This window comes from Cricetulus griseus, chromosome 8 (assembly GCF_003668045.3).
Source record: "Cricetulus griseus strain 17A/GY chromosome 8, alternate assembly CriGri-PICRH-1.0, whole genome shotgun sequence".
NCBI classification, from domain to species: domain Eukaryota; kingdom Metazoa; phylum Chordata; class Mammalia; order Rodentia; family Cricetidae; genus Cricetulus; species Cricetulus griseus.
The window spans coordinates 21,647,882-21,671,321 of record NC_048601.1 but is presented as its reverse complement, the minus strand read 5'-3'; the positions used below and the strand labels follow the sequence as shown (position 1 = coordinate 21,671,321).

The 23,440-nt window shown below is 53.2% G+C and overlaps 1 protein-coding gene and 1 non-coding gene across 5 annotated transcripts; both read right to left on the bottom strand.

The window, feature by feature from the left end:
• Positions 1–4,454: 4,454 nt before the first annotated feature.
• On the bottom strand, positions 4,455–4,517 carry LOC113836945. Its single transcript, XR_003487470.1, has one exon. It is a non-coding gene; the product is annotated as a U7 small nuclear RNA (small nuclear RNA).
• Positions 4,518–5,801: 1,284 nt separating this feature from the next.
• On the bottom strand, positions 5,802–22,086 carry Atn1 (atrophin 1). Of its 4 annotated transcripts, none has more exons than XM_027428236.2 (10): positions 21,986–22,086; positions 13,353–13,527; positions 13,061–13,198; positions 12,837–12,950; positions 9,818–11,808; positions 9,434–9,656; positions 8,485–9,181; positions 7,248–7,391; positions 6,778–6,958; positions 5,802–6,362 (listed from the first exon to the last, which is right to left on the bottom strand). In XM_027428236.2, the coding sequence occupies exons 2-10, from the start codon at positions 13,377–13,379 to the stop codon at positions 6,329–6,331; spliced, it is 3,549 nt and encodes a 1,182-aa protein (XP_027284037.1). In that variant the 5' UTR covers positions 13,380–13,527; positions 21,986–22,086; the 3' UTR covers positions 5,802–6,328. The 4 variants fall into 4 exon arrangements, with proteins under 4 accessions (XP_027284037.1, XP_027284034.1, XP_027284033.1 ...); XM_027428233.2 differs by lacking the exon at positions 21,986–22,086 and adding an exon at positions 19,439–19,562; XM_027428232.1 differs by lacking the exon at positions 21,986–22,086 and having other exon boundaries at positions 13,353–13,535.
• Positions 22,087–23,440: the final 1,354 nt, after the last annotated feature.

The following is a 23,440-nucleotide window of genomic DNA, read 5'->3' as shown; positions in this document are numbered from 1 at the left end:
TCTGCTTTTGCCTCTGTGGAGTTGGCCAAGTGCAGACAAAAAAGTATGCTTCTCCTGGACAGGTACAGACCTTTCTCCCTTGTCATAATTTCCTCAATAGTACAGTAAAATAGTTTGCATAGCATTTACATTGTATTAGGTAAATACTCAGAGAGGAATTAAAATATGCATTAGTACATGTGTAGGTTCCATGCAAATACATCTGTACAGTTTGGTATCTTCTGGTTGCCCTGTAATTAATCCCCCATGGACACCAGCAGATGACTACTTTATTTTATTCTACTCTATTTTATTCTTTTTTTTTTTTTACTTATTGTGAAATGGATCAAACTTGGGTTTTTATGCTGGGCAAGTATTCTACCACTGACCATAACCCTATTCTTTGTTTTTATCATTTACTTATTTAGACAGGATCTTACTATGAGGTTCAGGCTAGCCTCAAACTCAAGATCCTCCTACCTCAGCCTCCTTCGTGTTGTCATACACTGCTACACCCGGCCAAGACAACTGTATTATTGTTAACGTTCATGACAATATTGTTTACTTGTTACTATCCCAATTTTAGAACAAAAACTGAAAACTCAGACATGTTAAGTCACTTGCCCAGAGTCACAAGCTTTGAGTGAGTCGTGAGTGGGAAGGTGAAAAAAACCAAAGCTGTCTGCGGCCAGAGATTTGTCTGCCATAGCACTGCCATAGCAAGCTTAAAGCAGATGACTGGTACAGCAAAGCATGCTGGGAGATGAAGGAGCAGGTAATCCCCACAGGCAGCTGGACCAGGACACAGAGGTGGCATGCATAATAACATGCACTTGGGTTGCTCAGTGTAAGCCAATCAATGCAGCCAAGCCTAAGCTAAGCATTCAAGGGGCTGGACCCCAGCGACAGAGTTCTTCCAGGCTGAAGAATCAAGCAAAGGTTCTGTACTGGGAGAAGCCTTGCCAAGTCAGGGCTGGTGGTGACCAGGTATACACTGGAGAAAGAGGGCAAACAGAAAAGGTTCACATGAGCATGAAAAGCAAAAATTGGTAGGACTCTGGCACAAGCAATCCAGAAAGTCACCAGCACTCTCTGAGTGGGTTTTCACTTAGGATATCCAAATTCCACCGAGTAGGCTGCCCATGGGTTCCCTCCCGAGTGAACACTTGCTATTCTGGCTTCACACTTGCTATTTCTGCTGATAAGAGTATGGCTGTCTCTATCTCATCACTAGGTCTCAAATGTCACCTCATCAGGAAGCCCTCCCTGTCGCCTTCAGGCCGTTGTATCTCCAGCATACATCACCTGCTAGCACCTTACACATTTCTTTTCTTGGGTGTTAGTTAGAACTTCAGCCTTCTGAAGCAATCCTGGGTATGGCCTGTTTCTTCATTCTGTCATCTCTGGCTGGAATGCCAGCTCTCTAAACAGAGATCACGTCTGCCTCGTGCAGGCACAAGTACCATTATCTGCCTCGTACAGGTGCATGAAGCAGGTGTCGGAAGCAGGGCCTGCCCGCCATGATAGCCACCATTTATTATCTTGATTTACTCCCTTTGGGGAGCATTGAAGGGACACAACAGGACCAAGGGTCAGAAGTAAGAAAGCTCTCTCCTAGGAGTGGGAGAGCTTTCTCCAGTGTGCCTCCAGGCTGTCGTGTCTGAGGTGGTGTGAACTATCCAGAGGGGACAGACAGGTCCTAGGCAGGAGGCAGAAGCAAAGGTTAAAAATGAGAAAAGGCAGATACACACCTGGGGTTGGGGGTGGAGAAAGACAAGAAGGCAGAGGGATATGAATGAGCCTGGGGGGGGCTTGAGTCTTGTGAGAAGGGAAGTTCACAGGGAAAGGAAGCTGACCCAGGGCAGGGGTGACGGTGGTGACAGACTGTTTGTGGCGGCATACTTGTTGAGGGTGTGAATAATGCCTGTCTGCCCAGACTAACAGAGTCTGTAAGAACACAGGTGGCACAGGGGACTTACCCTCGGGACAGCATCTCCCTGGAGGAGTGGGGGAAGTCACAGGCAAAGGGCGACGGGGGCGGGGCCAATCGAGTGGCACAGCTGTTCAGGGATCCAGACAAGACCTTCAGGAAGAATATTCTGGTTCGCAGCCACTTCCTCCTCCAGTCTGTCAAACCTATGACACTATGAGGACGAGCCCCTGGCCTGCAAGTCTCCGAAGGAAGGACAGGTGGGGCGGGGCTGGCCCGAGACCGCCCACCACAGTCAAATTCTCCAGAGACCCAAGGCTGTTCAGCAGGCTTCAGGCCTGCCAGGGCCTACTTCTCTTGGAAGGGGAGGAGCCACCTGCTGTTCCACCTGGAGCTCAATCTGACAGAGCAGCAGGAGGGCGGGTAGGGGCAAAGACCAGGAAGTAACTCTAGCCAAGGGACCGCCCCAGCAGAGTACCTCTCAGACTCTGGAAAGCGGAGGCTGAAGGGAAAAGCCTTGAAGCCCAATGCTCATAGGAGCTTTGTGAACGCGTCTCCCAGAATGCCAAGAAGCCCATTTAGCCTCCTGCCTGGGAGGAAAGGGGCTCTCAAGAGTAGGGCTGGTCCCACCCAGCGAAGAGTATAGGAAGGACCTAAGGGAGGGCAAAGGCCAGACGCAGTCCGGTAGCAGCTAGTGGGGATAGCCAGGACGACAAATGACTGACAGGAAATAAAGTTTAGTCACAAGCACATTTATTATCCTCTGGAACACAGGGTCTTCTTCCCTAGCAGTGGTACACAGACAAGAACAAATCTCAGGAGGCGGCCACACTGCTTCCGGAAGCTGGCCCATGGGGTGGCAGTGTCATGGGTGGCAGGAACAGGGCCTTTAGCTTGCCGGACAGGCTGGCGATCTCAGGATCCTGGGCTTCGTAAGACTTGACTAGGCGGGCAAACTTAAGGACACCTGCAAGAGAGAGCAAGGACACCTGCTGGAGAGCAGTGTGCCAAGGCAGGGAAGGGGTTCCCTATAGTAGGAGACTCCATACAGCCAGGCAGCCATCTTCAAATAGGACAATTCACACTGCTGTCCCACACGGCTCCAATCAACCCCCACCCCAGTTTTCACTAGGCACAACTGGATACAATATGGAAAAATGTCCTAAAGCATCCAGGCATGGTGCTTTAATCCCAGCACTTGAAAGGCAGAGGCAGGTGTCTCTCTGAATTCAAGGCCAACTTGGTCTACAAAGCAACTTCTAGGTCAGCCAGGGCTACACAAAGAAACCCTGTCTCAAAAAAACAAAAATGAAAACGAAAAATTCCTAAAGCAGAGTGTTTTTTCACTCCCAAGTGAACCATGTTAGGTGCTTTGTCTCAAGCAGCCTAAATATGAATGAGATCCCAGGTCTACAAGCAGTCCCTGACCAAATCAGTCAATGAACACATGTCCTTGGGAAGAGAGCGCTCAAACCTATTAACCAAAACGCCTGGCAGGAACTGCAGAAGCCTGTTGCCAGGTAGACAAGAGTTCAGGTGACTCGAGCCTACTCAGAAGGCTGATAAACGAGGGTCTCAGGTCCAAGGCCAGTCTGGGACCTTAGGGGGACCCTGATTCAAAGAGCTGAGTAGAAATAGCTCAGTGGTGGGGAGCTTGCCGAACATAAGGCCTTGGGTGATTCAAAGGCCGGTACTTTAAAGAGAGAGGGGGCCAAAAAAAGAAAAGCAAAGCTCAGGATAGGCCCTGAGCTCTGAGTGCCAATGTTTGATTTGACTGCCGCCCTGTGGCGAGAAAGAGGTCGACGACTGGGGGGGGGGGGCACTGATCATGAGCCCTACCCCCAATGCATCCCATACGCCATTCCATGTGGGACCCACCTTCCCCGTCGCAACTAAAGCCATAGGCTTTAATAACCTCCTGCTGGATCTGTGTGGCTACTGGAAGCACGAACTGCAGCATCTTCCCCATATCGTTGCACGCATTGTCTCTAGCCTCGTCCATGCGCACCGCATTCTCTGGGGCCGAGAACGCTTGAATCACCTCCGCTAAGACCACTGAAACACGGAAGCATCCCAGCGAGGTCCGTGGAGCGTGGCGGGCGAGCCCAGAGGAGGGAAGAGGCAGAGAGTTAGTGGACCGAGGCGGCCGATGAGCAACCCGACGAGCTGGTCCTCCCAACCCTTCTCCCTAATGGGCACGGGTCCCACTTGGAGACGGACCGGGCGGTACAGCGCCCTCCCCAACCCTCCAAGGCGCCCCACGCCCACAGGAGGCTCCTCACCCTTGGCCTGCTCTGCGCTCAGGGCCGCGGGCTGGGCCGAGGCGGACGCCATAGAACGCCAGTCGCTACTTTAGCAGAAACACAGGACAGATTGGAGAAGCCGGGCTCGCGCGGGCGGAAGGAAGGGAAGCTGTATCGCACGAGGCGGAAGTCCCTGAGCGTGGATGCAGGGCTCACGCACTTCCTAGAGGACCACGGCGAGGACAAACTGCCCCAGCCACGAGAATGCTACTGTAGCTATTTTATAAACCGTTTAGATTGGGAGGGGTTTTCCAGCAATTAGCCAGAAAACCTGCTAGACAAATTCTAAAAGAGCTGTAACACTGTAGAGCGCCGTTTGCAGCGAGCCCGGGAAGGACACGAACTCCACTTTCGATGAGGGTGAGACCAGCGTGATATTTTTTTCCCCACCACCCACTAATATGTGAATAGAAAAACACACTTTTCTCATTCAATCCGGTAAATAATATTCTGAAGGACTACTAAAATGCGTCGTTTCTAGAGTTTCTGACCGTTTGATAGAGGGTTATGCAAATAACCCAATGCTGATTGGCTGGAAGCAGCCAATCACAGCCCCCCTCGTTGTTATGAGTAAAAACAGGGCTTCGCAATAATAAAAAGCTTGGCGTGAAAACGGATGTGGCCCAATGCTTGTATTTTCATCCTTTTAGGCTCTTGTCACCCATCCCCTTCTCAAACTGCAAGGGTAATCCAGAGAGTCATGCCCTGTGGGGGGCATAGTACTGTATTTTTGTGACACTAGCACAAAAGCTGAGAGGCTGGAGAACCACAAGTTCAAGGCCAGCCTAGGCTCCATGACCCTGACTCATTAAAAATAGAGCGACTGCAAAGATGGCTCACCCTGCCTGGCAATTCTCGACTGCCTGTAACTCAAGCTACAGGGGATCCCACACCCTCTTCTGGCTTCTGTTGGGCCCTTGCATTCATGGGCACAGACATGAACACATATTCATAAAAAAAAAAAAGTCAGCGCTGGGCGTTGGTGCTGCACGTCTTTAATCCCAACACTGGAGAGGCAGAGGCAGAGGCAGGCGGATCTCTGTGAGTTCGAGGCCAGCCTGGTCTCCAGAGCGAGTGACAGGATAGGCTCCAAAGCTACACAGAGAAACCCTATCTTGAAAAACAAAACAAAACAAAAAACAAAATAAACATCAACAAAAATCCCCAGCAATTCTAATTTTATCAGTCTGCTGAAGTTATGCAATCCAACTGTTTCAAAACCATTTATCAAACCATGCTGTGGAAAGGGAGTCAGATCTTCAAAACTGTTTCTGGAGCATGTTGATGGCACCTTAGATGAGAGATACAAGTGCTTCCAGAGTCTGGAATCTTTTCTAGATTTGGTCTTGCTCACTGTGGACCTGCCCCTGCTCTCAAAGACCTCTGCTTCCTTACCTTCCCAATCCTGGGAGAAATCAGAGGACTCCCATAAGCATAGCTGAGGATCCACAATCAGGAAAAGCCCCGCCCAACTCTTCAGTTTCCATAAGAAAACCCCATCACTTCCCACCTCCACCCAAGACAATCAGGCCCCCTGCCCTACCCACCCCATCAGACCCACAGCCCCCCAAAAACAAGCCACAGACATATTCCTGGGGAACTGTGAGGATGTTTTTGTTTGGTTGGTTTTGGTCAGGATGTTTTTTAAAGAGCATCATATAGATATTTATATATATAAATTATTAATGTGGGACGGGCAAGGGGCGCACATTGCCGAGGGGGGTGCACACACGGGGATGGGGCGGGGGCAGCACACAATGCTACGCAAACAGCCACATCTACCAGATGAAATAATCACACCAATGGGTTAGGGGAGGGGCAGTGGCCACCAAGGATTGGGCATAGAGGAGAAGAAAAGCAGGGGGTAAGGAAGAGGGACCTGGTCCATGATACTGTGCACTTTCTTTCTGTCCCCACCCTTGCCACTTCCCACCTCCGCACACAACCCCGGGCCTTGACCTCATCTGTCCCTTCTTCCCTCCCTCCCTCTGCCCAGCTGCAGAAGTTCTGCAAGTAGGCAGCACCCTCTCCTCGGCTGGGGGGGGGATCTAAAGGTTGGGGGGAGTCCTCCAAGGTCTGGATGAAGGAGCAGTGGGTGCTCTCTGGATAGCAGGTTCTACAGCGGCTTGTCGCTTTCCTTCTTCAGGTGACTGGATAAGAGGCAAGGCATCAGAGAGAGAAGACTGAGAAAGGAAGGTTCCCCTCCAAAGGGCTCAGTACCCTGCTGTGTCATACCCACATCCCACCTCCCCCCCAAAGGGCCCGGTACCCTGCTGTGTCATACCCACATCCCACCTCCCCCCAAAGGGCCCGGTACCCTGCTGTGTCATACCCACATCCCACCTCCCCCCCAAAGGGCCCGGTACCCTGCTGTGTCATACCCATAACCCACCTCCCCCCAAAGGACCCAGTACCCTGCTGTGTCACACCCACAACCCACCTCCCCCCAAAGGGCCCGGTACCCTGCTGTGTCATACCCACATCCCACCTCCCCGAAAAGGGCCCGGTACCCTGCTGTGTCACACCCACATCCCACCTCCCCGAGCTGGGGGCAGCCTGTAGCACCTGTAGTAGTCTTCCTGTGCAGGGAGTGGCACGCTGTGCAGTGGGTGATGGGCATGCAGCCACTGTTGCTGTTCCAGCGCCAAGCGCTGCAGCTCAGCGGACTGTGCGTGCATGGCCTGCAGCTGATGAGCTGCTGACATTGGAGCAGAGAGGGAGGCTGGCAGGTCCCGGTAAGGGGCAGCTATGAGAAGAAAGGACAGGAGGCATGATGGATGGATAGGAACGGTCAGCCACTTTACAGAGGACACTAAGGCTACAATGTGAAGTCGCACCACCTACCCTACAGTCTGCCGGGGGTAGAATGGAACCGAAGCCCAACCTCTTTGCCTGGCCCTAGAACTTGAGCCTCTGCTCGAAGGACCTCAGCCTCTCTCTATTGCAGCTCCTCACCTCGCTCTCTCCAGACTCCACCCTCTACACCCTAATTCCTCTGCTCTTGCCTTCCTTCACTTGAGCATCTCCATCCTTACCAAAGAGCTGGTGACGAAGGACTTCGTTCTCGTGCAGAGGGTGAGGAAGAAGGGGGTTAGGGAGGGTCCCGGCTGGGTAGGGGATCCGGGTGAGGTGAGACCCTGAGGCCAGCGGGTCAATGAGAGGGTGCACCGAGGCGGAGGCTGGAGGGCAGAGAAAGGAACATCACCAGGAGGCGGGGGTAGGGACAACCCCCAGGGTGCACTGGGGTGGAGGGATTTAGCCTGTGAAGACAGACAAGGGCTCCAACGCAGGAGAAAGGCAGGATGCAAGAGCTAGAGACGCCCTTTGATGAGATGGAAACAAGAACTCGCTGGAGAGAGACACGGATGACTGAAGACAGATCACAGTTAGCAGAGATGTCTGAGGGGGAAAGGAGAGGATGGATTACTCCGAAGAGATGAAGGATAGGTTTAGAAAACAATTTACTTTTTTTTTTTTTTTTTTTTCCAGACAGGGTTTCTCTGTATTGTTGTGGAGCCTATCCTGGAATTCGCTCTGTAGACCATACTGGCCTCGAACTCACAGAGATCCGCCTGCCTCTGCTTCCCGAGTGCTGGGATTAAAGGCGTGCACCACCAACTCCCGGCACTATTTACTTTTTAAGTTTAAGAAATGAGACAGGAGAAAAATATAAAGAGGCGGGGTGAATATGAGCAGAATTCAGTGTATGAAAAGGCGAAAAGCCTGTTGCATACTTACTAAATAAATAAATAAATAAATGTTCTAACTAGGGAGGAGGGCAAGAAAAAAACAAGGAACTCATCAAAATGAATGGTTCTAAGGCCAACCAGGCAGTGTTCTGAGCTATAAACGCTACAGTAAAATAGTGAGTAAAGCTCATTATTGCCTATGGCACCAAAACCAAACTTACATGGTTTTTTCTAAAAGGTTCTAAATCTACATATGGGCAGAAACACAGACGACTCCTAGATGTAAGGAAAGCAGATGCTGACAACAAAGGGACAAGAACATTGATGTGTGAGGGGCTTAGAGAACGAGGATGAAGGTAGAGAAGGAGGCGGTCCTCCACCAGGCTCCAGCTTGGTCCATTATCGCAGGTGGAAGGTTGGGCTATGACGAGCGTATGAGACAGTGTGGAAGGAAAGCCCAGGAAGCAAAAACGGGAACAGTAATCTCAGAAGGTGACTGATGCCGGACTGGAAAGGAGGTTCTGGCCAGAGGAACGGAAGGACAGTACGGGATAGGGCAAAGCAAGGAAAGAGGGTGTCTCACCTGCGTGGATGGCATCCTGTTGGTGCAGGTGAAGGTGGGAGTGGATATGGGAGTGCTGGTGGTGATGGGGAGTCACGTTGAGCATCTGCAGCCTGGCCAGGGGGTCATTGCCCAGGGCCGCCACCCTTTCTGCATGCTGCCTTTCGGCTGCCAGCCGCTCCGCGTAAGACATGTCAGGGCGCAGGGCTGGCCCCGCTGCCAGCGCCAGCCGTTCTCGCTCCAGGGGCCCCAGGCTCGGATGAAAAGGGAAAGGATGCAGGCCAGGTGGCCCGGGCTGTAGAGCCAGGCCCCCGTGTCGGGGGAAGGGATCCAGGCCTGGCCCGGGGACCCCATGCAGGGGTTCTAGCTCACTAGGCTTCACCTCAAAGCCAGGCTTGAGCCGGTCACGGAGGTCACGTTCACGGGCTTCCCGCTCCCTTTCTCGGGCAGCTGGGTCGCTGCTGTACAGGGCTGGGACATTGTAACCCAGAAGCCCCGGGTCCACTGCCCCCAAGGGCACATAGAAGGGGTGGTTGCGATTGCCAGGAGACATGACGTGAGGTCGGGCGTATTCGCTGAGAGTGCGCAGGGCTGGAGTGTCAGGACCCAGGTAAGGGGGCACTGTAGCCACGGCGCTGCCAGGCTCAAAGGGAGGCCGATGGGGTACTGGACCCAGAGATGGGCACTCCACCGGCGCACGGCCCTCCTGGGCCAGCTTCTGCAGAACACGGAAGGGAGCGGAGTCAGAACTGCAGTTTCGGAAAGTCACCGACCCCAGGCCGCCCGGCACGGGGCTCGGCGGTGGAAAGCCAAAATGCCTCACCCCACTCCCAGCTTTCTTTTCCTCCTGCCTGGAAGCCCGAGCTTTCTGGGCTGCAGTGGCTCCTCCCCTCCGCCAGGTGGCGAAGCGACCGGAGCGGCGAAGCCCGGGGCCGGGAGAGGCGCGCGGCGCACCTTGTGACGCACTCACCACACTGCGCTCCAGCTCGCGCTCTTTCTCGCGCTCGCGCTCCTTCTCGCGCTCCCGCTCGCGCTCGCGCTCCTTCTCCTCGCGCGCGCGCTGCTCGGCCTCGCGCCGCACCTTCTCCACCAGGTCGGCGCGCTTCTTGGCCAGCTTGGAGCCCTCCAGCGGCACGAAGTACAGGTCGCTGCGCGCGCACGAGTTGAAGCCGCGGTCCAGGTGCTTGTTGAACCTGCCGGGCGCGGAGGTGTGAGCCCCAGCCCCGCAGGCGGCCCCCACCAGCTGCTGTCCCCAATCCTAACAGCACGGTGACCGAGGGGCGCGGGGCCCCCGCCTGTCGCCCTGCGGCGTCCGCTCCCAGGCCCACCCGCTCCCAAGCCCTCGGCCGCTCACCGGGCTGACTGACTGGCGTGGCTGGGCACGTCCACCACCTTGGGAGGAGGAGAGGGGCTTCGGGCCGGGGGCACCGGACTCTCCGGGGTCTCATAGTCTTCAGCCGGCTCCTGTTTGATCTGCGTGGCAGTCAGGGGCGGCCCTGGAGCTGGGGCCGCGGGCGGTGGAGGCAGGGATGGCAAAGTGGAGGGCCCCGCAGGTGGCAGGGCCCCTGGCCCCACGGTGGGTGAGCCTGGCTTGAAGGTCCCAGGGCCGGCTGGCGGAGAGGCGCCCCGAAAGCCAGGTGGGGTCCCTGTTCTGAAGGAGGGCGGTGACCCCGGTTTGTATCCAGGCGGGGTGGTGGTCTTGTAGGACCCCGGGGATGGGGCTCTCTTGCTGTACTGCGGGGGCCCCGGTGGCGAGGCCGTCTTGTAGCCTGCTGGCGAGGAAGCCACGGTGGCGATGACAGTAGAGAGAGTAGCTGAGGAGGTGGTGACTGGAGGAACTGGTGGGAAGGGGTAGTTTGCCCCTTGGGGACCCTGGGATGAGGAGGGGTGTGAACATGAGTAGGAGGCTTGAGAGGAAGAGCCCGAAGAAGAGTTGGAAGAGGAGGAAACCGGGGGGCCATTGGGACCTGCTTGGCTATAGGACACCTGGCCATGAGGTGGAGGCAGGTGCGCTGGCCCTGGTGGGTAGGGCCTCAAAGACCCCAGGGAGGGTGACATGTTATAAGGGTGTGCGTGATGGGAGCTACCGCTCTCTAGGGGGTGAGGATACGCTCCAGGTGGTGGGGGCCCAGAGTTTCCATGATGGTGTTGTTGCTGCTGCTGCTGCTGCTGCTGCTGCTGCTGGTGATGGTGATGTGTGGGGGCTGGTGGGTGGCCTGTGGATTGGCCCCCAGTAGGAGGGTAAGGGCCTGGATGGGTGTTGTTGTTGGCCAAGAGGCGGCCATAGGGAGGAGGTGGTGGAGGACCCTGGCTCCACACGGCCTGGGATGGGAGAGAAGGCTGGGTATACTTGGGTGGCTGATTAGAGACAGACATACTTGTTGGTGGAGGGAAGGAATGAGGGTAACCGGGCAGAGCCTGGGACGCTGGGTACTGGGAGGCAGACGAGGAGGAGGAACTAGAAGCTGCTGCAGAGCCACTGGAGGATGAATATGGGTACCGCATTGGGGGTCCAGGGGCAGAGGAAGAAGAAGCGGGGGGCAAAGGGTGGGGTGAGGGAACCAGAGTTGGACCCTTCTCTGGGCCAGGAGGAAGTCCACTCATGCCCTGACCCATGGCATGGGGAGAGGGCAGATGCCCAGGGATTGGCTGAGCCCCCACGCCAGGAGGAGAGGCTGAGGCATTGTTGAGGGGTCTCAGGGCGGGTGGAGGAGGCAGGTTTGGTGTCACGTGGGGGAAAGTGGCCGGGGGTGGAGCAGAAGGTAAGTTCCCCCCACCCACTGGAGCATTAGGTGTTTTTGTGGGAGGGACACCACTGGCCCCAGAGCTTGATATTGGAATTGGGGTAGTGGGTGGCGGATGCTGCTTGCCTCCACTAGGGGCACCCACTGAAGAGGCAGCTGCTCCCCCTTTGGGACCCATAGGGGGTCCAGTTAAAACTCCTCCACCAGCATTCCCAGGGTAGAGCTGTGGGTGTGGGGGAGGTGCTCCAGGAGGTGGCCCCTGGAATAATCGAGATGCCGGTGGCTCCATTGGAGCATGATATCCAGTAGGTGTCACAGAAGGATGGGGTTCAAAGCCAGGCTCTGGCTGTCGGGGAGTGCTGTCTGGCGGTGTAGGGGAAGGAGGAAAGAGTGGAGGTGGGTAGTAGGGACGAGCTGGGCCCTGGGACAGGCCGGAAGATGAATCGGAGTCATTCTCCACACTTCCAGGACTGTAGATGCTGGGGGATGTGCTTCGGTTATCCTGATCTATGTCCCTAGGGTCACTGCTGCCATCATCATTAATGCTGCGCCCATCCAAGCTGTCCAGATCCGAGGGAGACTGTGGTCGAGGGAGCTCCTGCTGTCAGGGAAGAGGGCTCAGTTTTCCTCTTTTCCTCTCCCTTTTTCCAGGGATCCAAACCTATCTCCCACAGTCATTTCCTCCTCACAGCACTGCTGTGTGATGGGGATGCTTGCTCAGGGCCACCTTCTGTCATCTAGCATCTCCCTCACCCACATCTCAGCTGCTTCCTAATACTCAGATTATTCCCTTCCTTGTCAAACTCCAGTCCTTCTCTAGGGCCCATCTCAAACACTGTCCCTTCTTGCCGCAGACCCTTCTTGCCATCTCATGTGTACCCTACTCTCATCTCTGGTCTCCTTTAGCTATCCCCAAATGATTGGTTTCTTTTCTTCCTTGCTTGTGTTTTTAAAGACAGGGTTTCATACAGCCTAGGCTGACCTCCATCTTCCTCCAACTCACCATGTAGCACAGGATGACCTTGAGGATTTTGTTTGTTTTGTTTTATTTTTTGGACAGGGTTTCTCTGTGTAGCCCTGGCTGTCCTGGAACTAGCTCTATAGACCAGACTGTCCTGGAACTCATAGAGATCTGCTTGCCTCTGCATCCCAAGTGCTGGGATTAAAGGCGTGCGCCACCACTACCTGGCTGACCTTGAATTTTTTTTTTTTATCTTATTGTCTTCACCTTCTGAATGCTAGGATAAGAGATATGTACCATCATGGCCCGCTTTTATATTTTATTAAGTGCTTGGACTCCGCACTAGGTACCAGCCAAGCACTCTACCTAGTGAGCTCCATTACCAGCCCCTTTTCTGCATCCTCCTTGTAACTGACTTGCCCCTTCCACAAAGGAGGCTATAATACCCTTCCCGATCCTTCCAGTACCCTTTGGCCCTGCCTCGTCACTTACTGTTCAACTAAAGTCTCACGAGCTGTCTGTCTACCATATTATAGACAAGACCACTCCAAATAAGCACCAAAGAGGACTTTTATATCTAAGCAGAGACCAAAGTCGGAATGGTGCACCAAAGAAGTTTAGAAAAAGAACAGTCAGAAACAGGTCACAGTAGCCACAAGATCTCTCACCTCAGTTTTGGTCTTTTTGGGTGCACTGGTCTCCTCGCTTTCACTCTCTGAGACCTCCTCACTGCGGCCTTGCTTGCTGGCCTTTGGAGTAGAGGTTTCCTCTACTCGGGCCTTCTGTTAGGGAGAAAGAAAACATGCTTATCTTCCGACTTGAAGCCCACCACCCCTCAAATACCCGTTCAGCTGCAGTGCTGTGGCATTCTGTGGGGTCAGGGGAGGAATACCTTGGCTGTCTGCCTGGACTTCTCAGCTTTGCCATCACTGCTGGATGTGCTGACCCCTCCAGGGGAGGCCCGGCCCCTTGATCTCAGCTCTTCCCGGGGCCCGGGGGCCTCTTTCTTCCGTCCACTCCTCATTGACATCTGAGAGCAGGATGCAGGTGGACAGTGCTTCACTTTACACCTACCTTTAGGCTATCCTCTGTTTCAGTTCTCCACTTTAGTCCCTTCCTCCCAGCTGCCCTGCCCCTGCCCCTGCCCTTGACCTGCCATACTGCTTACTATAGCTTCTACTCACTGAGTCTTTATTCTGTCGTGTCTTCATTCTTCAGGCTGTGGAGACCCCATTCTCCTCTGCCTGGGCAGCTGAATACAGAATCTTGTTAGCTGTACCCCAAGCTCCCCACAGCTGTGGTTTAGGAAGCTGGAAGCAGTGTAGGCACGTGGTACTCAAAGGGTGTTCTCAGTGAAATCTGCTAGGAAAAACCATCATATTGTAGCAGAAACAGCAGGGGCCTGAGTAAGAAGCACAGTTGGGTCAAGAGGCACAGACACAAGAGCCTGTGGCTTGCTCCATAAGCTGCATCAGCTAAGTGATAGACTCTCACAATATAATCTCCTTCATCTCTAGGGAAGGCAGAAAACTCGATGTACCTATGAACCCCAACTTAACATACAGCAGGATTTTACCCTTTACAAGCCCTAAAGAGTATCTGTGGCCTGGTGTGGTGGTGGATGCCTGTAGTACTAGCATTCAGAAGGCTATCACGTGTTCAAAGTCAGCCTGAAATAGATAGCAAACTCCTGCCCCCCCCAAAAAAAAAAACAACAGCAAAAAATTCACACACTCATTAATTTCAGAGCCTTCGAAATTCAAAAGAAGCACAAAGAAAGGAGGCTGAAGTGTTAGTTTACTGACTTTCTTCTTTGTGTTAAGCCCTTCACATACAATTTCCTGTAACATCTCCCAGCACACTCTAATGTGGGATTATAAGCAAGGGAACTGAGGCTCAAAGATTGTGGCTGTGACCTGCCCCCACCTTCCATGGGGAAGAACCAACAATGACGTCAGAACCAAGCCCTGTGCAATCTGACTTCAAAGGCCATGCTCACACGCACACTCTTCTAAACACTCCTCAGAAGTTGGAGAGAATTCTCAGAAGCCTAGATCAGGCACAGATAACAACCTTGTTTGACATCAGACAATAGAAGAATGTCCCATTCTACAATACTGAGCAGCATGGCCTCACCAGCTACAACCCCAAATCCAGGTGTCTTCAAGCCTGCAGAACATTCTAGACAGCCTCATAAGGGTCGTTGGCCTCTAGTCGTTGGCCTTTTCCACTTGCAGGGTTTTTGTTCAGAGATTCAGCCACCCTGCACTGACAATATCTGGGAGGAAAACTTCCACAAAGTTCCAAACAAAATTTGGATCTGTTACATTGTCACCCCCTGGTTCAATCTACAAGGATGACAGGTGGACACAACCTGCTGTAGCATCCCACCTTTTCACAAGCCCTAGGTCCCTCTCTAGCTTTCACTGTTCACCTTCTCTTGTGTGGCATGTAACCTCGGCTTTAAATAGGGAGATCTTATCAAATATTTACATAGAATTGGTTGCTGCACGTGATCTACAGGTGTAAAAACATGGAAGAGTGTGTGCAGATGTAAACAGCACCATTCTATACAAGGGACTTGAGTATGGGTTAATTTTGGTGTCTATGGAGGGCACTAGAACAAGTCCCCAGATGTCAAGCAATGGCTGTATTGGTGCTTCCTGTGCTTAAAAGAAAAGTCAAAGTTTTCACAGACACCAGACTCAAAATACACGGCTGACTGATTGAGGGAAGGGTATGCATGGGCTATGATGTTCTCGTGGAGGTCAGAGGATAACCTGTGAGTCAGTCCTTCCCTCTCACTCTGTGGGACCCAGGGATCAAATCCAGTTGTCAGGCTTTGTGGTAAATGCCTCTACTCATCTCACCAGCCCAACTCAAATTGTTTTTTCTTTTTTCTGCTTTTTGAGACAGGGTTTCTCTGTGGCTTTGGAGGCTGTCCTGAAACTAGCTCTGATAGACCAGGCTGGTCTTGAACTCTCAGAGATCCACCTGCCTCTGCCTCCCAAGTGCTGGGATTAAAGGCGTGCGCCACCAATGCCCAGCTTCAAAATATTTTTTAGATTTTATTTTATATACATTGATGTTCTGTCTGCATTCATGTCTGTGTGAGGGCGTCAGATCTCCTGGAACCGTAATTACAGCCTATCTACCTGTATCTAGCAGTACAAACATGGATATCGTCATCTACCCATGCATCCATAGCCAGACATTTTCATCTGTACTTCAACTTGTGATCTCCAGCCTTCATACACTTCACACTCCAGGGTGCTAGGATTATAAGCTTCCTTGGTGCTCTGCACTGAACCCAGGGTCTCAAGCATGACAGTCAAGTACACTGGATTGTATTTCTAGCCCTGTACTTGTTTATGTTTCTTGCTAAGAGTCAAACCACTCCATAATACTACCCATAATTTTTTTTTAATTTAATTTTCTACATATAAATGTTCTGCCTGAATATACATTCAGTATCATGTGTCTGGTCCCTGTGGAGGTCAGAAGAGGACAACAGATACCCTGGAACTAGGGTTAATGTGGGTGCTGACAATAAAACCTGGGTCTTCTGCATGAGACTCAAGTACTCTGAACCACTGAGCCACCTCTCCAGCCCTTTTCTCTTGTCTGTGTCTCTATCTCTCTGTCTCAGATAGGGTTTCGCCATGTAGACCAGGCTGGCCTTGAACTCACAAAGATCTGCTTGCCTCTGCCTGAAAAGTGTATGTCACTATGCCCAGCCTGTAAGATACTTAAAGAGCAAAAAAAATGCTATTGTTATAGTTTTCCTTTTTATATTTTCTACTGATGTTATGCACACACATATGGGGTCTGTTGTTGTCCTTATTTGAGACAGAGTCACACTATGCACCCTATACCAGCCTTAAACTAAACTCAGGAGCCTTCTGTCTCAGCTTCCTGGCACTGAGTGAGTGAGCACCTCACCCAGCCAAGTGTACTGTTGACAATGACCTTTAAACCAAGTGAATGTCACTGGTCCATCTAGCTATTGTTTCGTTTCGTTTTGCGGTGGGTCTCAAGCGCTGGAATTTCAGGCAAACCCCAGGCTCGGCAGGGACTTTGATTAACTGAACTTAACCCTGGTAAGAACAGACTAACCTTACCCACCCATGCTGAGTTGGGAGGTGCAGGGAAATAACATTTCTACATGTATTTTCTCCAAAGAATACAGAGTACTGACTTTTTGCCCAATCCCACTGACCTATTCTGAGGCAGGCAATGAGGAATGAGTCTAACATTTCCAGGAAACTTAGTAACTTATACTTAAGGGACACAAAATAGATGGGACAGAGCCCCAAGTCTAAACTTTCAACTGATGTTTTTGCCCAGTAAACCAGTTTACTACAACTACAGCTAAAACCACATTTTTTAAAAGTTGTTTTGTGGATTGGTTTTAAAATACTATGTATTACTAGGCATGGTGACAAACATCTGTAATTCCATCACTTGGGAGGTAAAGGCAGGAGGACCAGCCACTCTCCACAAATAGCAAGTTCAAGACCAGCCAGTTTCATGAAATCCTGTCTCCAAAAATAAAACTACAAATGGAAAAAAGGGGGGGGGATACACAAAATGTCCAAAGAACAATACCAAACAGAAGAAAAGGAGAAAATAATGCTAACAACAATGACAACAGAGAATACTACCTGTGGCTGGTATCTGTCAGCCCTCCAAGAACAGGGTGCCCATTTCCTCCCATCACAGAACTTGTTTACCAAGTCAGTTTGGATCCTAAAGGATCCAAAAGGTCAAAAAATACACCAAAGTTCCTTGGAGAAAAGAGCAATCACTATGTGCCCTCCTTACCTTTTAAAATCAGCTGAAATCTGATAGAATTTGCAATGAGTAGCTTTGAAAGAGAAAACCAGCATCAACAGGGCAGTAATTCCTGGGATAAGGAGTGGCAGAGGTAGGGATGGATTGAGACTGAGGTGGGATCATAGGTTAAGTCTGAACTTGGGTGGTACTCTAACATCAGACTGACCAAGTGGTACTCCATCCTGCCTAGAAGGCTGTTGCTAATTAATTCTTACTCAGCATCTACCATGTACAACAGCACACGGTTGCCTCCATTACATTATTGCAAAAGCAAAGCAAGGAAGACAGAACTCAGAAGGCAAGGAAACAAGAAATCGTTAGAGTCCCTAAGTAAGCAGAGGAACGCAGATCAGTGGTTAGATCAGCCGGCTTAACATGAATGAAGCCCTGGGTTAGATCCCAGCACCCCTTAAAACAGGGTGTGGCCCATGCCTGCAATCTCAGGACTTCAGAGGTAGAGGCAAGGAGATCTCAAGTTCAAGGTCATCTTGTGTAGTGAGTTCAAGCCAAGCCAGCCTGGGCTATAGAAGACCATCTCAAAGACCAAAAAATAAAAACAGAGATTACTACCAAACCAATGACCTGAGTCAAACCATGGGACCCACATAATGGAAGAAGAGAACCTGAAACTCAACACCAAGTTACCTTCTGACCTCCACATGTGCACCAGGGCACATGCCCAAAATAAATAAATGTAATTAAATTGTTTTCAAAGAAAGAAATTAAGGAACAAATATGACAAGAATGTCAGAAAATGACCACGTCACAGGCTTCCTGGCAAGAGCTTACAGAGTATATTTATTTCAGGGTCACTGACTAGCCTCCATCGTTCCAGACCTGCCTGCCAACTAACAATCAGTTGAAAATGACTGAGCTATCTATGAAGCACAGACAGTAGATAATGCAGTTACTTAAGTCTTGTTAGAACCCAGGACTACTGAGGGAGCCACAGAGGCCATTTCACCACACAATGAAGGTGAAGCTCAAAGACAAGAGAAGTGACTCGCCCAAGGTCACAGAGGTACAGCTGGAGTACACCCTGGTCTCCCGACTCCCGTTCCTGAGAATCCTGTTCTGCTCAAGGCTGTTCCATAGCTCTCTCCCCTGGGCCACCCTCACCTGAGACAGGCATGGAGAACCATGCTGTTTCTATAAGTTCAGGAAAGTAAAAGGCCAAAGGTTAGTTGAATGAAGGGGTCACTCTGGGAATGGACAGGAGAAGAGAGATCCAAAGAGGACTTCAAGAAAATAAAGCAGTGCAAAGAACCAACATTTACAAAACATAAGGGTGGTAGAGGCCAAAAGAAACTTCCCAGGATGATACAATTTTGATTTTTTATTTTGTTTCTTCCTGGAGCTCAAGAACCCAGAACCTATGTATGTATATTAGGAAATAACACTACCACTGAGCCACCCCCCCAGCCCAAGACCATATACTTTGAATAACAGTATTTTCATCTGCCCACCATACCCAGGTAAAGGCTTGCAAGAATGACCTGCAAGCAACAGGGCTACCTGTTCCAACAGACTAAGAAACCCCTACTTGGGCAACACCAGAAACATCTCCCAGAACCCCTAGGACATAGCTACAGGCTGAGACCCAATCTACATACTGAACCCCCACCTGTAAGACTTCCCACTGGATCACTGTCATGGCAACAAAATGGGTGAAAAAAGGTGCCCCTCAAGAGACCATCCCAGGGGTCCAGCTGGCAGCCACTATTACCACCTCAGTTGCCAAAGCAACTCCGATCTTCTTACAGTACCCTCAGGGAAGGAGCGTTAGGGTAACCTGCCCCAGGCACAAAGGGAGATCTCTGAGATCAAAGCAGTAATGAAGGCCTCCCAGATAGAGCCCAGCTGCGGGGCAGCCAATGCTTTGGGGATGAGGGTGGAGGTCACGATTCCTTGGAATGCTTACAGGATTGCCCAATTCTCTCTTCTTTCCCAACCTCCCAACCTTTCCAATTCTCCCTTCTAGTGTTCCTGCCCTTCTTCTCAGTGTTAGGAGGACCCGCACTGCCGAACCCCAGTGCCCCCTTCACGAAGTGACGAGGACTGGGATTAGGAAAACAGGGTCAGAGGTGACCTGGACTGGGGAAAAGAAAACTGAGTCACAAAAGATACGGCCTTCCCCTTTGCAGCCCAGGCTTCTCGAGGATGGGCCTTTCCTGGTCCTTCTCCATCCCCCCAGGTTCAATCCCCCCTCTCGGCAGCTACAATCCTGTTCTGACCGTCTACCACACCCCTTTCCCGGTTCTCACTTCCCTTCTGTTGCGGTTCCCTTCTGTTGCGAATACCCGCAAGCCTGGGTTTTGGAACCCGGGTTCTGGGCCTGTGGGGCTTCTGGAGCCTTCACGCCCCACCTCGCTGCCATCTCTCCGATGCGCCCTGCCTTCTCCGCGAACCGCCCGCACAGCATCCCCCGTTTTACCTCCGCCAAGTCTCCACCTCGGCGTTCCTCCCCTTTAGGCTCTGGTCCTGGCGACGCTCGGCCCCGTCAGCCCTCCTCCCGGGACCCTCCTCCCCCACCTCCCGAGCTCGCGACTCCCGGGCCCGCGTCCCTCCTCCGGGCGGCCCCACCCCCTGAGCCCCCAGGCTCGGGCCCGGCCGTGCCCGCAGTGAGGGAACGCGACCGGGAAAATAACAAATGGAGGCGGCGGCGGCGGCGGCGGCGGCGGCGGCGGGGGGAGCGGGAGGGGTGGGGGCAGGAGCCGAGGGCCGAAACGGGGCGGCCCGGGAGGGCGGCAGCCCGACCTTACCCTGCGAGGCTCGGGACGGCTGGCTGGCTGGCTGCGAGTGCAGTCGGGCTCCGGCGCCTCCCGGGGACGGCGGCGGCCACTCCCCGCCCTCCTCTCTGCGCGGATTCAGTCGCCGCCGCGGCGGCGGCGACGGCGGCCCCGCCCCCCGGAGGGCGGCCCCATGCCTCGCTCCCCGCGCAGCCCCGATCGGCTTCTCGCACTCCCTGCCCGCCCGCTCGCTCCGCTCGCTCGCCGCCGCCCCCGAACGCGCCGCCCGCCCGCCCCGCCGCGCCGCGCCTCGCCCGCCTCCGCCCGCACTCGCGGCCGGCGAGGCCCGCGACCCCCGGCCCTCCAGCCGCTCGTGCCGCGCGCCCCTAGCCCGCCCCGAGGCCAGCCGCCCAGAATCGCGTCCTGGCCGAGGCGCGGCCCCCGGCGCGGGGCTGCGGGCGGGAGGGCGGGCGAGCGAGCGGGCAGGCGGACGGGCTGGGCGGCGCGTCCGGCGACTCGCACAGGAAAGCGGACGGCGGAGGGAGGGCGCTCGGGAGAGGGGGATGGGAGCAGGGAGGAAGAGGGAGAAGGAGGGAGCGCGGAGGAACGGAGGAGAGAGGGGCCCGGAGGAGCCGCGAGGGAGGGAGGGAAGGAGCGCGCGGCAGTCGGGGGGCGGAGGATCGGGGAAGGGGAGGCGCCGGGCGGGCGAGTTTGGCCGAAGCCGGCCGGGGCGCGAAGGGAGAGGGCCTCGCGGCGCAGAGCGTGGGGAGCTCGCGGGCCCGGCGCGAGAGAGGGCCGGCTGGGAGGGGCTGTGGGCTGTGAGGGCAGACGTGGGGAGGCTGGAGAAGTTTGGGGGCGAGGGGCTGTGGCAGGGGTGGAGTGGGAGGAGTTTGAGGGGGCACTGAAGTAGAGACTGGGATAATGGGGCTGAATTGGGAAGATGGAGAGGAAGGGCCAGAGCCTTAGACTGGAGGTGTGTAGGGGCGTTTCGGGGAGAATACGATGGAAGTTTGGAGACCTGGACGGAAAAGGATAAAAAGATGAAGACATACTAATAGACCGATGTTTCTGGAAGAGATAAGCGTTTAAGGGGTGATTGGTGTTGAAAAGAATGCAAACCACAAGAATTTGGGAGTGATGAAGGGAAGCTGGTGGTGGGAGGGGTAGTCCAGATACCTCCGTGGGAGCGAAGGCATGAGAGATCTCAGGAGAGATTTTAAAAGGCGGGACCAGATGCCTATTTAGAGGGAGACTGGGGTTTGGGGTGGGTTGGTAAAACCGAGGGTGGAGACTTTCAATAGAACTAAGAACTGTTTCCTTTGGCAAATAAATTGGAGGAAAATGAATTAGAGCGGACTGGGAAGAAAGTACAAAATAAATAGGGTCTTCGTGGCATCATGGAGGGAGGGTTGGTGATGGGAAAAGAGAAGAGCTAAAGATGGAAAAGGAAAACACTACGGGGACGTGACAGAATGGGGGCGGCAGGCCCTGGCTTGTAAGAGGTAACTGAGGAATGGCACTTCGTATTTGGACCCTTCCATTGGCGTATCCGTTTTCCTCCTCAAGTCTGCTTGAAGTCATTACTACTAAGCATCTTCGGCCATGGTCACAGAAGGGATGGAGTGGAAAGGACCTGTATGCACCCTGAGGTGCCCCTGGTTGCCTATAACAATTGTTGGAATATGGAGTCAGTCCTCACCACAGACCACAGCATGGTGTTCCTAACTCTCCTCCTGTCAATGTGTCAGTCATGTCCGGTCTACAGCCATGGAGTCAGCACCCCCACTGGTCCACCAGTGCCTTCTTCTGGCTCCCCGTCTGGCCCCACACCAAGCAGCAACATCTCTTAGGACAAAGGACACTAGAGACAGGGTGATTTTTGGCTGCTGAAATTGGGAAGGCTCGAGAAAGGGAGGGAGGCAGGCTGGGAGACGGGAAGAACTGGAGCTGGAGTCTGGATTGGGAGCCCTCAGTAGTTCACCAGATTTGGGGTGGGGGTAGGGCGTTTGTGGGGCTAGTCTAGCTGCAAACCAAGCGGGTGGCGAAGGGGGCACTGGATGGGCAGACTGCCTTTCGGGAAGGAAGGGGGAAGGCTGTCCTGCGTCAACTCAGTAGATTTTGTGTCACCATTCCTTAGGCCAGATTCAGCCAAGTTCTTGAACTTACCCCAAAGCTCTCAACAGATTCCCAAGCACTGGGGAAACAGTGAGAATCCTCCCACCATCACCCCACTCTGCGGGGACTCACTTTACCCGAATGCCCAGCTTCTTGCCCCCTTCCGGGGCCTCCCAGAGACCAGGTCAGCTCTCTGCCCTCCTGTGCACCACGCTTCTTTTCCTCTTTGCACCAGGACAGCCTCTCTCCTCTCCACCAACTAATTTTGCTCTGAGACTCCTCCTCCCTCCTCCCTCCTCCCTCCTCCCTCCTCCCTCCTCCCCATTGCATTTCCTCTTTTTCCTTTAGTTTCCCACTGGGCCTGGCCCAGGCCCTTTCCAAATCTTTTCTAGACTGAGCAGTTTTTCTCCTTGTTTAACCACCAAGGCAAACGCCAACATGGTAACTTATCTAAGCCTAAAAAAAAAAAAAAAAATCATTTAGGCCTTAGATAAGGACAGGGGATGAGACAGGGAAAAGAAACCAGCACTACCCCTTCTGGTTCCTCTGGTACCCAAGGCCAGGCTCATAACTTGGCTGCTGGGAGCATCACATATACACCCCACCCCCATCCTTCACCCCAGCTCCTTCTCTGGCCCCAGCCCCCCACAACCCACTGGTCTCCAGGCAACGGCACAAAAGGAAAGTAGAGAGGGGCCTTGGAGGCCCAAGCAGAACTAGCTGTAACCCAATCCAACCCAGTACCTGGAGGGGGTGGGAGTGCTGTCAGAGAGACACCTAGCCGGGAAGGAGGAAAGAAAAGGCAGGGTTAGCAAAGGTGGCTGCAGCTACAATAGCTCTGGCCAGTCTGGGAGTTTCTGAGAACGTGATCGCAGGGAAAAGTGTTGTGAGCCCCATGGGAGACATACTGGGGTGCTAGGAGAGAAAGGAAAGACGAGATTGAGAGGTACCGGGAAGGAGAGAGAGCAAGTTCTTGGAACTGAAAATAGCTGAAGGATACAGGAAGGAGGGCAAAAAGAAATGTGGCCCCCGCCCATTCACCAGCCCTAGAATGGGAAGGAAGGCTGGGGGAACCTGGGACCAGTACTCTAGAATATGAGAGGCTGGCAGAGGGTGCAACCTTGAAATTCTTCCCACCCCTACCTCACCTTGGCATCTAGTAATGGTATCCTGAATAACTTGGGCTCCCTCTAGTGGCCACAGCTACCCGTGGGCAGATGCTGCCTGAAAATGTGAGCCTTTGTACCCAAAGTATAGTCATCAAATAAGAGGGTTTGATCCCCAGGGTGGTCCCTAGCCTGGGTGGTCAACACCACAGTCCCACCAGAGCTGAGAAGTTAGAGGGCCTCTAGCCACACACTGTTATCCTCATGACAGTTTGGCCATCCGGGGAGGCTGTTGAACCCTTCAGGTGTTGCACCCAGTTACTGAAGCACTCAGACTCCTCAGGCCCCACCCTGATACCATTCTTCCCTCCCCCTCCTCCTCCGTTCCATAGTCCAAAGAAAGAAGGTCCTGTCTCATTCAAAGCCATCCAACATTCTGTTAAGGAAGCCGCACAGGAATTTCTAGTTTTTAGTCTACCATTTTGT

What these genes read in the sequence shown, in the direction of transcription:
- Atn1 (XM_027428236.2), bottom strand. Translation starts at nt 13,379, where the DNA reads ATGAAGACACGACAGAATAAAGACTCA. An exon ending in GCGAGCTGGAGCGCAGTGTG is followed by an intron (nt 9,182 to 9,433) that starts GTGAGTGCGTCA and finishes CGTGTTCTGCAG; the next exon opens with AAGCTGGCCCAGGAGGGCCG. An exon ending in ACAGGATGCCATCCACGCAG is followed by an intron (nt 7,392 to 8,484) that starts GTGAGACACCCT and finishes TCTGCCCTCCAG; the next exon opens with CCTCCGCCTCGGTGCACCCT.